The sequence below is a fragment of the Cryptotermes secundus genome, unplaced genomic scaffold (assembly GCF_002891405.2).
Source record: "Cryptotermes secundus unplaced genomic scaffold, Csec_1.0 scaffold3295, whole genome shotgun sequence".
NCBI classification, from domain to species: Eukaryota; Metazoa; Arthropoda; class Insecta; order Blattodea; family Kalotermitidae; genus Cryptotermes; species Cryptotermes secundus.
Genome location: NW_019744439.1, coordinates 186,594 through 201,289, shown reverse-complemented (window position 1 = coordinate 201,289; position 14,696 = coordinate 186,594). Strand labels below are relative to the sequence as shown.

At 40.4% G+C, this 14,696-nt stretch overlaps 1 protein-coding gene and 1 long non-coding RNA gene across 2 annotated transcripts in view; one reads left to right on the top strand and one right to left on the bottom strand.

Annotated features, from left to right (window-relative positions):
* Nucleotides 1-637: 637 nt before the first annotated feature.
* LOC111874799 (phosphatidylserine lipase ABHD16A-like) overlaps nt 638-14,696 on the top strand; it is a gene marked incomplete at its 5' end in the record, with an annotated part of 26,933 nt that continues 12,874 nt past the window's right edge. The window contains 2 exons of the mRNA XM_023870598.1: nt 638-822; nt 2,066-2,199. Coding sequence (XP_023726366.1) covers nt 638-822; nt 2,066-2,199 — 319 coding nt within the window. The remainder of the gene's footprint in view (nt 823-2,065; nt 2,200-14,696) is intronic.
* Nucleotides 8,230-14,047, bottom strand: LOC117283124. The gene is made up of 3 exons (XR_004514138.1): nt 13,990-14,047; nt 11,023-11,184; nt 8,230-8,312 (listed from the first exon to the last, which is right to left on the bottom strand). It is a non-coding gene; the product is annotated as an uncharacterized LOC117283124 (long non-coding RNA).

The following is a 14,696-nucleotide window of genomic DNA, read 5'->3' as shown; positions in this document are numbered from 1 at the left end:
CCCCGCGATACGCGACAATATTCTACCAGTCTCCATACCCTGCCAGTACTGGCGCTCGCTATCAGCCCCGTTCAGCCAGCGAGGCTGGCTGCATTTTTGCAGTTTCAGATGGATATTTCACTGCTGCATTGTTGTATAGTAATTTTTTTTATACTTAAGATTATTGTCTTCTGGTGTGTGATGCAATGTACAGGGATACTATATAGCATTTTAAAAACGAATTAATCATTTATAGTAGCCATGTACTTCAGTAGATAGATATTTTAACCTTTGAAATTACATTGGGTACTGTATTTATGACTTCCCTCAACATTAAGAATCTTGCATTTTGTCCATAATGTGTTAATATATTTTTAATGATTCTCAGAATAAACAGCTGTCAGTTTTATTAATAGCATTAATGGTCTGGTCTTTGTATTGGTGATAAATTGTGTTGTCTGTGCACTGGGAACTGCATTTTTAAATACCATTTAAATTAACATCAAGGTTTAGTGTATTGAAAGAAGGACTGAATAAGCCTGACTGTTTTTTTTTCTCATGTCTCATCAGGTCCTCATGGATGTGCACGATTGTTTCAAAACTTGGGCATAATTTAAGTTTTAAAGTCAAATTTATTTGATGATATTATTCTGTGTAGATATTGGATGCCACATTTGATGACATTGTGGCGCTTGCCATCCTGCGGATGCCGAGTCTATTGGAGCCAATTGTCAGGAAGACAATTCGAGATTATATCAATCTCAATAATTATCAACAGCTGTCAAAATATCCAGGACCAATTTTACTGATCAGGAGAACTGATGATGAAGTTATCTGCACAGAGTAAGTGTTGTACAGACTTGTGCTGAACAGGAATACTGAACTCTTTTCTTGCAGGTTATTTTACAGTGCTGTTTAATATCTTGCACTCTATAGTGTCAAATGATAAGGTTGTGAAACATATTAGTCCTCTTCCTACAAAGTAGTCTTTGCAGTCTTTTAAGTGGTTAATCTGGAACGGGGTCCACCCAGCCTCATGATGATAATTGAGGAGCTATTTCAAGGAAATATCAGCTCCGGTCTAGAAAACCGAAATTAATGGCCATGGGGATTCGTTGCACTGACCACGCAACGCCCTCTATCTGCAAAAGCTGGCACTAAACTTCGCTGACAAGCGGCAGTCGCTCGGTTGGTATAGTTCGCTTGTGGACTAAAATCACGGAGTTTGGTTTTGTTGTTTAAATTCAAAAAGATTACTCCACCAACATTCTGTATACATTTGTTGTCTCCCCACCTGCATTATATGTCTTAATCTACTTTTCTCCACAACCCTAATAATACCCTGCAATTAACAGTGTATCCCTTTTCAGGGCCTGAAGTTCCCTGTTCCAATTGGCCACAGCACTCTACTTGTCCTTGATTCTGAGTGACTGGTCCTCTGGAACTCATTTTCGTGGTTTCCTTATCCTTCCTACTTCCCAGCTTGACTCACTTATTCTCTGAAGATGGAGGCAGTGTGTTCCTCCAAAGTGTTGGTACTCATCTGTCAGATTATACATGGTATTACTCATATAGCTCAGAAGACCACATTACAGATTATATTGCTCCTTGCTGTATACTCATGTCCTGTGTTCCCCATTACGTTATTGCTGGTAGGTCCAAGTAGTGTTCTGTAAACAGTAAGCCTTCATTATAACAGACACAGATATAATGGATTTCAGTTATAACGAACAAAATCTGGCTATATACGATTGTGAATTCTTAGAGATGTTGAAGAAGGTTTTATAGTTACAAACTATTTAAAATAAAAAAAGGACTGCAATATAAAAACTTTATGTAATTGCATTGTGTGTTCCTGTGTTTATTGCGTGCATTGGCTTATATATTCTATGTTGAACTTCTCTGAATACCCCTTCACACTGTTATAGCTGACATCAGTGATAATGGACACCTGTTGACCCTATTAGTCAATTATAATGAAGGTTTACTGTACTTTGTTTTTAAACATCTACTATTTTTGTTTGTTCCTAGCATTTGAGATTAAGTTACTGAAGTAACTGATACATTGTTATGTCATTTATTGCAGGGAGATGAAACTGTCATCCAACAGGGGGAATAACTTGCTGAGGAAGCTCCTGAAATACAGATATCCAAAGATATTTGATGACGAAGGGATCAACCTCTTGCACGTGTGGCTGGCCGCAGATGTGAATCAACAAAGTGAGTAAGATTTCCCTAATAAGATATTGTAACCTGTGTTATTGGTTGAATATTTTGTTGCCACTAACGTACTCATGTGCATGTTTTCCAATGGCACCTTGCAGTTTATGCTATATTTGTGACACTACAGAACAGTTAGGGCAAGAAAAACCAGGAACCAGATTCTGTACATTAATGCTGTTATTATTCATGTAGAAATCTTGGTACAGGATCTTGTTATGGAAGTTTTGTAAGATGAATCCCCATTGTCACTGAACTGTTAGGGAAAATTATGCTTTTTGAACATAAAAGGTAAAGCTATATCCCTGTAACAGGCTGTGGAGGCCCAAAGGATTGTGCAATGCCAAGGCCCCCACATTTTCTAGACAGTTGGCTCACAGATGGCAGTGAGGTTGTCGGCCTTACGTGCCGGCTGCCCTTTACCACCAGGAAGATTCCTGGTACTCATTTTTATTAGAGGTTGAGTTGACCCCAGGGCCATAGTGCTGCTTGAAAGATTAGGTCAATTGAAAAATCCAGTGACCTCATTGGGAATTGAACTTGTGACCTGGCTTGTAGCATAGTGCCTCAACGAACTATGCTACTGCTTGCCCTGCTTTTTGAATGTAGAATGTCTCATTTATTCATATTCTGGTTGCCTGGGTTCTGACACCACATATCTTATAGGTGGATATTGCTGTTTCAGAGGAACATGCTTCAACCATCTTCAGGGTTGAAATGTATATGTTTAGGAATTTTTCACTTATATAGGAAGGTGGTCATGAGGCCAAGGAGGGTGGGTAAGGAAAGGAGCCTTATTTAGACCATTGGGTGAAAGAATGGGCAGTAAAGCAGCCCTTTTAAGGGCTACAGTAGTTTTTTTTTATCATAGGTGGGAAATGGCATAGGGAGAAATGGTGGTCCCTTGCAGGGACATAGTGTTGTTTTCAGGAAGTTTCCTTTAAAATCTTAGCATTGCGCTGCAAGTTTACATGCTACTGCAACCTAAAAGACCACAATCTGAAGGGTCACTGCCATGAGAACTTCATCTTGTTTCTCGATAATTCTGCTTGTTTGCCGCAATAGCAGTTTTCACAGTGATCTCGAGGTGTCGTGTGAGGAAGACAGCTTACCATTTCATCTCTACAGCATAAGAGTTATGCTTGCATATCAGTCTTCATTAGTGATTAGCAAGGTCTACCAACATTAAAGTGTCATTCTCTATTCGAAGCAGTTTTCATTTTGAGAAATGTTAAGGTGTTATTTTAAAAACAATAAGCAATCACCCGCTAGCTTTATGTACATTCATCTATCAGCAAGAGATACGAGATAACTTAGTCTGGGTCTTTGAATGTTGCAAGTTATGCAAATGAAGGTGGTGTTTGACAGAAGAGTTCAAATCCATGTTTGAAAACATGTAAAAAAGAACTCTGTAGTTCTAGTCAGCAAGTGAACGTAACTGACTGAGTGACTGCCGCTTGCTGGCGAAGTTTTTTTTTCTAGTGGGGTGGGACTATGTCCCTTGTACTGCAGCCACTTCTGGCCTATTGTACCAGCCCCAGATGATAGGTGAGGGTGATTGTGGAGCAATTGGTGGAATGAAGATTGGCAGGGGAAACCAAAGTACTTGGAGAAAACCTGCCCCAGCGCCACTTTGTCCACCATAAACTCCACTTGACCAGACCCGGGATTGAACCCGGGCCGCCATGGTGGGAAGCAGCGACTAACCACTTGAGCTGTGGCGCAACCCTGTCGGTGAAGTTAGTGCTAACTTTAGCAGATAGAGAGTGTCGCATGGTCAGCACAATGAATCCCCATGGCCGTTAATTTCGGTTCTCTAGACTGGAGCCTCTATTTCCTTGAAATAGCTCCTCAGTTATCCTCATGAGGCTGAGTGGACCCCATTCCAGACCCACTACTTCTCAGGAAATCTGGTAATGCTGGGAATCGAACCTGGACTTCTGGATCTGTAGCCAGGAACTCTGACTACTAGACCACATTGTATACTTCGAAGACATTGTATGTCTTCGAAACATGAAATACTGATGAATGTCAGCTGATGTTATGGGGGAATATGTCTCCTACATTCTCAGGGTTAAGAGAAAGCTATAGAAGAAAGCAAGCAGGTTGCTTGCGGCCTCATTCATGCTGGTTTCTTGCTAACAAAGATTAACACGAGTGTGGGTATTTGTTTTGTAGTTTCCACACAGACTATCAGGGATGGTAAAGCATTAGAAATAAATGAATACAGTGTTGTAATATACTTTATTAAATACAAAACTTACTATACTGAGAGAACAGAATGCTTATATATAATTTCATTCACTGTTTAGCCTGGTCTGGTGTCTGTCCCTCCTGTGTAGACATGATAGTGCTACATCTACTGATCTACTGTAGTAATGATTGTACTCCTTGACCTGTGCTCACATGATCTTCAATGTGTAATGCCAGGCATCATCTAATGTGGTTGAGTAACACTCAATGAATGTTACAATTTGTATACTTTCTTATTGATGAACATAAGGCACGGTAAAGCCCTGTAACCCTTTCCTTAGTCTGGAGCAGAATTTCTAGGCAGGCTGTGGGTCTGGGGTGATTTTGTTTTATTGCAACTTCTGTTGAATTAAACAGAAATAATGGCACCTTGGCATTGTCCTCCTATTTGTGATTCCAGGAAAGAGACATGCAAATGAAGTGAGCCAGAGAGTTGATGCTAGTGCTGCAGGCTATGCAAAAATTGTTCCTTGAATACTGAATATCACTGATGAGAGATACTAGAGAGCTTGGCTGTTGAAAATTAAATATTTTATGTTGTAATGCATAAAATATATTTGAATTATATGCAGGAAAAATCTTCCATAATCTTTAGTCCTAATCAGAATGTGGCAGGTCTGGCAGAATTGTCCTTATATGCTCAGTTTGGCACTGAAAAGGGTTAAATCCCTAGCAAAAAGACAAATGAAAAATGAACCTGGAGGTGTAATACCTGTCATAAGCAGAACGTTTATATTTGCCTTCAGTAATGAATGTCCACTTTACAGACTTTCTGGTTCTGGAATTTTGCCCTTAATCATTAAACATGACCCTAAAATTCATGATACAGGTCTGTTCACATGCATCAGTGATGTAGGGCGACTATTCCTATTTTATTCTAGGTAGGTAATGTATCATGTTGTTCTTATTTATCATGCTTAGAAAGAGGCCATGAATTTCACTGCTGATAGTTTTTAAAGTTTATTCCTGTGTTGGTGTACCACCCGTGATCTTTATGGGTAAAAAATGTGTTTTTGTTACAACTGTGAATCAAAACATTTTTCAGTAGAAATGCATCTCCACTTTTAACATAGAAGTCATGGAGTGGGTTCACATAGTGCTCACACTTGTGATCATATTTCGGAGGTGCTTGATTTGAACTTCGGCCAGGTCGCCTATTGTTTTAGTGGAGGTTTTCATGTTTTTTTAAATTCTCTCCAGGCAGACGCAGATCTAATACCTTTATTTAGGCCATAATCTATTCCTACCAAATCCTTTCCAGTGCACATGATCCTGCCATTTGCTGCTATATAGTGTAGCTACTGACAGTGTCGTGAGATACCATCCTCAGATTGAGGAAATGAATAGAAGAATAGAGTTCACATTATGGCATTTCATGATTTGGACATATTTTCAAGAACATGTCCCTTCTGAAATGCAGAAGCACGCTGGGCTAAGCATTTCTGCGAGTAGAGTACTGTGTGAAGCATAAAAATATTTGTGATCCCCATGAGATTATCTTAATACAAGTTGTATTATACTGAAATCCCAGTGACCCTACAGTACAGTGGTTCCTATTTCGTGGGGCATAATTTGGATATGTTGGCATTATCCTGCGGTATGCACTCTTTAGTGTCCTTATTGTAGAGAGACTTGTCAGGGCACTGATAGAAAGTCATTATGATGCAGGGGGTTGAGTACGTTTCAGTCTGCGAGAGTTGTCCAGTTTCTTGTTGTCCGTTCTGTGCGAGTTTGCTGGTTGTTGGTTTCTGGAAATGGAGATACATACACTTAGTCTCTGTACGTAAATTAAGTTGAGGCATATATAATGTTACAATGCACCAAATTATTTAATGTCACACAGGCGTTCTCTTCCTGTTACGGTTGTCCAGAAAGTGTGAGGGTGTTATATTTGGGAACTAGAAATTTAATATGACCAGTTCACTGCACTATACCCATGCTGTTATGTTTCTCAGAGAGCCTTGTGGACATTATGATTAACAGTTGTATTTTTTGTAGCTGACTAATCAATGTTTCTTAGTCTTCATACAGAAACTTTCAGTTAATGCCAGTTTGAAAGGAAAGACTGTCTGTATATTTAAGGTGGTCTGGCTTCAGTGACCTTTAGGGTGATCTTGATCATGAAGCATGCAGAGGCAAGAGTGTTGTACCCAGTGCATAGAAGTAATAAACAGATGACTGGAATAAGCATGTGTTCCATGCAACACAAAACAGGATCATTATACTTGAGGTTCTCAAGTATAGCGTCAGATGTAATGTAATGTAATGTAATGACATGCAATCTGGTTCGAAGCTTCTTGGTATATTTTGCAGGAATGTTCTGTCTGTCTTTGGGTTCAAAGAGCAAACCAAGCGATAAGCAAGAATCAGGCAGCAGGTAGACTGAAACGGAGTAGAGCAGAAGTCTTCTTATGGCATGCTATTTGACCCTGAAGATGGAGGCATTGTTTTCCACAGAAACATTAGTGGACTTCTGTTAGACACAGTAATGTTTGGGATTGTTATAGTTATGCAAAAGATGCTCCTCTGGTTGAAGGCCATGAAGAGAGTGAAAGGGATACAATGACTCACAATCTGGAAATAAAAGAGTCTGTTATCAAAAAGAGAAGGATGCAGATTGGTGGGAGGAGGAGAAAAAGATACAGAAGAGGAAAAGGAGACTGGAGTAAATTCAGTGTCCTTACTAATGCTAGTCCACGGGGAGAGAGACTCAGCAAGCTGAAAACAGCGACACAAGTCTCATAACTCAGAGAAGTTAGATTGCATCAAAGCTTAAAAATTAACATCCAGAATATTGTACCATGGCATCCTGTTGTGCATCCCTTATTTATTCCTGATAGTTATTAGCCGTCTCACATGCGACTCTCTTTTTGAAACTTTTAGAGGTTTTAAATGTTAAAATATCATCTGCATCACTGATATACACTCACTGCATGTTTCTACCAACACTGGCTATCTTCAGGTGACTCTGAAATTGCTGATGGAACTGGTGTACTTCCATCCATATGGGATATGTCCTCATCTGTGCACCCATGTGTCCTGTGGTGATGTGTAATTCCTCACAGATGAGGGCATACCCAAAAGATTGAACTCAATGAACAGAAGCACAGCAGTTTCATCAAGAACCGAAGAGACACCTGAGATGACCAGTGTCGTTTGAAACGCAGTGTGCATACATCAGTGATGCAGAAGAGATTCCATCATAAAAAAAAATAAAAGTTTTAAGAAGCAAGTTGCATGTGAGATGCATAATAACTTATCAGGAATAAATGGCATCCAGAAACTACTATCTTTTCCCTCTGATGCTAGATCCATGCACTCTTTTGCTTCAGAATGAATTTCATCTGAGAGCAAGCAGGGGAGAATAGGAGAGTTGTCTACCTTCAAAGAACCAGGAGAGTGGTACATGTTGTGTTTCTGAAACATCTTTGAGGTTATGCCATACCTTGAGCAGGCCCTCTTACATGAGATAAGTCCTGTGTCTTCAACGAGATCTCTGGTAAGGCAGTTTTGTTTCTTATCATATGTTGAAAATAGAACCAAATAACTGTTTGTTGATGATGTAACAATTATATATCACCATCTGATGATGACATATCCTCACAGATGTTTTAGATACGCATTACTTAGAGAGTACTGCTAAATGTATGTAGACCTTACCAGTTGTTCATATGATTTTACATTTTCATACGCTGTCTCACAGAAAGGTGGAGGATCGGAGTGCACTTCACATATATAAAAACGTTGACAGTTGCTTGTGTCTTCCCATTGGCCAAGGTGGGAAGGGTCACAGAAACTGCCGTTCACTTTGATGTGGATATATTCACTTTCACCCAGTTCTTTGGAGGCACGTCCAAGTTCTGTAACAGAATCATTTTACATTGAAGCTTCTTTATCGTTCAACTAATGTTGCTGATTCTTCATCTTGCATCACACAAAGCACCTTTTGAATTTTATTTTAATGTTTTTGTACTTCGCAATGCATGTTTCGACTGACATTGGTCATCATCAGGTGTTTAAAAAATTGTTGGTGAAAACTGCTCTGCCTCCGTTTCGTGGTTTTAATGTTCAGCGTGTAGTCCCATCTACATGCTGGTATGTTCCAAGGTGCTGGGTGGCTCTTCCTGTTGCGTTGTGTTGTGTGTCTACACTATGAGCGTTTGCTTCTTTATGTTGGCCTTGTGCCTTTTACAGTGGCTGACATCACGACAGTGAGGAAATCAGTGTCAGCTGGTGGATCTGAAACTCTGGAAAATGTGTGAACTACAAGTGGAGATTCCACTTCCACTCCTGTTTTGGGGAAGAATCTCTTCCCTCTCTGCTAAGCCACCCACATTTTTGTTTCTCTGCAACTGGTTGTAACCTTGCAGTTCACACTGTTGTTGAACTAAATGTAATTAAGTGACTGACTTCAAAGATGGTGTATTAACTTGTAGAACAAATGTGTTCACACTGGGGAAATAAATACTGTTCCTAAAGTTATCAAAAGACATAATGGACATGCGTTTAATAAAGCCATTCATGTGAGCTTGATCTGGTAACTTGGGTTACCCTAGCAGTACTTCCACATTGTTACTGGAGAAGGGTGGGTGAGAGGGTCATCAAGGTGTCATAACAAACCCAGTCCTCTGACCCCTACTGTGGGTCTTAGGCCCTTTGGCCTTACTGTTGAGATAAGGTATAATTAGTAAGGCAGGAAGAATATGAGGGGGTAGTTGTCTTGAAGGCAGTGTTACAATGAATTAGTTTGGAGACAGAATGAGATGAGGTGTGCATTTTTCAGGAGATGGTTGGTTGATGTTCTCATTGGCATCTCCCAGACAGGCAGAAGACAACAAATACAGCCATGCATAAGAAAATTGGAAGAACCATTGCACAGAACAAATAAAACAACACACAGCAACAACACTTGCTGTTGAGTGAACATGAGCCGAAGGAAACATGAATGGTAAAGCCATTGGAACTGGGCACTGTCATCAAAATTTAACTCTGAAACAAGGACCAGCAGAGTGTGCATTTGTTTTCATTGCATAAGAACCCATGTAGCAATTTTAATGTTATAATTTTGCACCGCGCCCTTCGTCTTCTTCTCCTTCTGATTATAATTATGTTATTATTATTATTACGAAGAGAAAGGGCACAGCGCAATCGTTACTGGCCCTATTGTTGGTTCCCACGCTCCCCTAGATGGACATGGGGTATCCAAGCTAGGAGGAGGAGGCTACACTCAGTTCGTTGGCTTAGATAAGAACAATTACAATTGTAATAAAAAATATATAACAGTACATAAACAACAAACGACACATTTGACCAAGAAACTAATACAAGCTCATTTAGAACAAAACAATTTCCCGTCAGCACCTCTTGTGTCGACACTAGACATATTAGGACGTTAAACACTCAGGCTATACAAACACAAGTCTAATTCTGAAAAAAATACCAAACCAAATCTAATAACGCATGTCGCAAGCGTTCAAGTAACGGCTTGCGACCGCGGGCAGTCCTTACCGGCCAGCCAGATAGCACCAAAAGGGAATTTAGAACAGACCCAGCCGAAACAAATATTTTCCACAACAACCCTGCTGGCTAGTAACCGACCTTCCAAGTCAACTTGGTCTACACGACTGCACTGTACGAGTCTCCCCTTCACGAGAGGGTACATGGGACCACGTGACTGACGTCAGGATACTGCATAGTGAGGATGGAATCCGTCAAGGGAAACATGATGACATCATACGTGAGCGAGCTAAACCTTAGAACGGCTCAATTTTGTATATATTGTGACATGACACCTAAAAAGCCAGAATAGTTCAGTGCTAGGCAACGGCTCGGTAAGCACATTCCTTTGGCAACGAATATGCAAGCAACAATCAAAGCACTGCAGATTCTATGCAATTGCAAGGTAAACACCTCTAACAATAGGGGAATTGTTAGGAAACTGTTTTCTGTTGAGGCCGACCCGAGGCTATATAAGGATCCAAGGCCAGCAGAAAAAGTTTTGAGGGAGTCTCTTGGGATGGCAGTCGAAGTTGGTGGAGAAGAGATGGCAACGAGTTCAGTTGGCAGTCAGCCTGTGAAAAGAAGACTTTATGTGTGTTATAGTACCGTGATATTTGGAGTGTGTACTTCAGTGAGAGACTTTTAGTTCCTGTGTTAAAATCCATTGTCAGGAAACTGATAATGGAGACTGTAATACACTGAGAACACTATTGTTTGTGTGTCAGTGATCTGTAAAGTGTAGTTCTGAGTGGTGCATACAAATGGTTAATAAATCGAATCATACAATCCAAACCCTGTCTAATAGTCACCCCTACAAATGACAATATGAAGAAATTAAGCTAATACAGATACTGGCTGATATCTATTACAGTAACGGCAATTTCGCTGGAAGGAATGTACTAACTTAGCCTGAAGATGATCAGTGTGGTTGAAACGTGTTGCTGAAATACAAAATTGTTTGTAATATACTGCAGTTGCCCAGGTAATATACAAATGTACACAACACAGTACGTGTATGATGCTTGAGAACACTATTTCATGAAATGTTTTAGTTTTCTGAGTGTTACTTACTTCGAGATCCACCATGGTTAACACCGCTGAACCTGCTGAACAGTCGTGGGAAGAAATTCATAAGAAGACTGAACAGAGGTACAAAGGACACAGAATATCCAGAAGATGAATTGTCGCTCGTTGATGTTCCACCAGTGTTGCTGCCAATTCGTAACGAACGTTCTGCGTTTGAAAGAAATAAGATCATCAAATGAAGATTACTGTCTTCTGTCATATGGTGACATGTAGTGTGGTGGGTATTTACCAGTGTTTCAGAGAACCCTGTTGCCTCCATCTTCAGGGTAGAAGATGAAGGCAGCATGTTCCTCCAAAACGTTGGTGAATTTCTACCAGGCTACATTGTGTCAGTTGAGGGTTTTATTGTTTTCCTTGGTCTCACCAGGCAGATGCTAGGATAGTACCTGGATTGCTTGCATTCAGATCCTTTCCATATATTCATTTTTACAGATGTGTTAACGCAAAAAGCAGATAAACTCACTTCTGCACTTGTGTCAGCTTAGTTTATTTAACTTACGTTTTGGCTTTCACAGAGCCGTCATGAGGCGATACAATATATAGAGTCATAAATATTGAATTGTCACTATTCACTCACTGATGGAGCTGAGCCCTTGCCAATTCTGCAGCTACTCAAGATCTTTCCAGCATTTTATGGAACCAGAAGGTTGATTACCGTGTTCACAAGGGCCCTCCACTGGTCCCTATCCTGAGCCAGATAAATCCAGTTCATACCATCCCATCCTATCTCTTTCAGATTCATTTCAACAATGTTCACTGACCTATGCCTTGGCCTTCCCAGTGTTCTCTTTCTGACCTTCCCACCAATATCCTATATACATTCTGCTTCTCCCTCATTCGTGCTACATGCCCTGCCCATCTCATCCTCCTTGATTTGAGCATTCTAATTCTACTTGGAGAAGAGTAAAAATTATGAAGCTTTTCATTATGCATTTTTCTCCAACCTCCTGTCACTTCATCTCTCTTTGGTCCAAATATTCTCCTCAGCACCCTGTTCTCAAACACCCTCAGTCTATGTTCCTCCCTTAAAGTCAGAGACCAAGTTTCACACCCGTACAGAACCACATGCAAAAATTATAGTTTTGTATATTGTAATTTTTATGTTTTTAGACAGCAGATGAGAAGACGAAAGATTATGGGCTGTAACTATCATGGATCCATATTACAAAATGTTGTGTACATTGAAAAATGATTTATAAAATAATTCAAAGAATAATTTATACCGTTTATGCAGAGATTGGTTCTGCTCCTGCATAAAGAGTTTGACTGTGTTAAAATAACTTGTATTGGAATGTTCCTGAAACTGGTATTTACAGTTATGTTCGAATGGGATTTAGATGTACATGTAAATATCATTTCATATTGTCGATTCATGCTCTACTGTGTTGTACTATTGTTAGACATCATCCTTGCTGTATTGTCTAGCTGCTGAGAGCATCATGAGATAACCCACATAAAGAAAACACTGTGTCACATCCCAGAAGGCAGCACTCTGCATGGTCATTGCTGTGAGAATCTCAGATCTATCAAGATCATGAATCATTTTACTGTCGGATATGATACTGATGACCGCCTCTGTGGTCTAATGGTCAGGGTTCCTGGCTATAGATCCAGAGGTCCCGAGTTCTATTCCCGGCGCTACCAGATATTCTGAGAAGTAGTGGGTCTGGAATGGGGTTCACTCAGCCTCTTGAGGATAATTGAGGAGCTATTTCAAGGAAATAGCAGCTCTGGTCTAGAAAAGCCGAGATTAACAGTCATGGGGATCTGTTGCAAGTTGGCACTAACTTCGCCGACAAGCGGCAGTCGCTCGGTCGGTATAGTTTGCTTGTGGACTACAGGCCATGGAGTATCATACTCATACAAAGCACTGTGAGTCACCGTGCACTTCTACCTCTGCTCAGGCATTTTGAAAGTCCGATTATACTACAACATTCTGACATGAAGTGGAACACTTGTATGTTGCTTCTAGACTCAGAATGTTCAACTGTACTTTACCTGTTTCTCATCATAACAACCAGTCTCCTATCCAGTGGGGCACTTTCCCTGGGGTAAAGTGGCAGGGGCATGAAGCTGACTACTCACCTCCACATAGTGCTGAGGTCAAGAATGGTGGAGCTATATCTCTGCTCACTCATACATATTCATGGAATGCACCTGGAGCGATTAATTACAGCAACAACTTTACCTTCGCCTTTACACAATAGCAGCGCTTTCTGATTCCTTACTCTACAAATGTGCAAGTCATCATTTGTGCTACACATCATTTAGTTGAGCCAGGGCAATCTAGGATGATGCCATCGTGCTTTTTAGAGCACTGGTACACTGTCCTGCCTCCGATGTGAGACAGGAAGTTGTTACAGCCTATTTAATTTCTGACCTCTAAGTTGAAAGTGTCAGCCCCTTTGATTATATGCTTTTGTGCTCAGTTCTGCATTTGAAAGTGTGAAGCTATCATTAGGTAACAAGAACGGTTCCATGTCCTGTTCTGTACCCATTTCTTTCAACCTGGAACTGCGTGATTGATTGCTGTGATACTTTATCATTTTTAACGAATATACCTCTGTGTTTAGTGTTCATTTTCAGCCACAAAGAGTCTCACAACCTGGGGGAATAGGAAATTTAATGAATTATTCAATGTTTGAAAGTACACTAACTCATGGGGTAGAATACAAAGTATTAAACCAAAGAGAAAAAATTTAGTTGATGAGTGTCCAGAACATACAGTACTCTTCGAGAATTCAGCATGAAGTCTTATTGCTTGTTACACAAGCAGTTGTACTATTAACTTCACATGCTTTCTGTGGTATTTCTTTCGAGTCCTACATGTTACTGAATGGTACATCGAGGCCGACGTTTAACACCATCCCCCACAGATAACACGAATGAATAGTCAACGTTCTCATTTATATAGAATATTATACTTCACATCAAAATGTTATAAGTACTCACATGATAGACAAGATACTCGTACACTGAAATAGAAGACAGCTTGCTCGTTTGAAAACTGTTACATAACATACTCGTGCAGTGTGTTGAAGGTTGACATAATTGTAGCCCCAAATTGCATACTTTCAGAGCTTTCATCTCACCGTTACATTAATTTTGTGTGTGTTTATGGTTAGATAAGGACATTTATAGATGGAGTTATGCCTGAAATGAAAAGGGAATCTATCTGTTTGTCTGTATCCCTGTTTCTCTCACTTGGAGCACAGGGCGTCTGCAAAACGCTTCGTTTCATTTCAGTTTCTTAATCTTAGATGGTCGGTAGGACTCCTTGTACGGGGAATCAGGCTATCGCAAGGCCGCTACCTACACACAGAATAAATGCAGACATCCATGCCTTGAGTGGGATTCGAACCCATGATCCCAGCATTCGAGGAAGCGAAGAGAGTTAATGCCTTAGACCGCGCAGCTAATGTTGTCGACGGAAAGAGAAACAGTGTAAATTAAAGATATAATCACGCAGAGAACATAAAATAAAACATTGTAGCGGTGGGGACGTGTAGAGACAGATTTGCGGAATAACTGGTGACTGAGACGAACCAGACGGCGTCACATCCCAGAAGATAATACCCTTCACCTTATTTGAACGTGATAATGATACGTTTCTGTGCTTAATTTATTGGGGGGGAGGGGGGGGGAAATCGCCCCCCCCC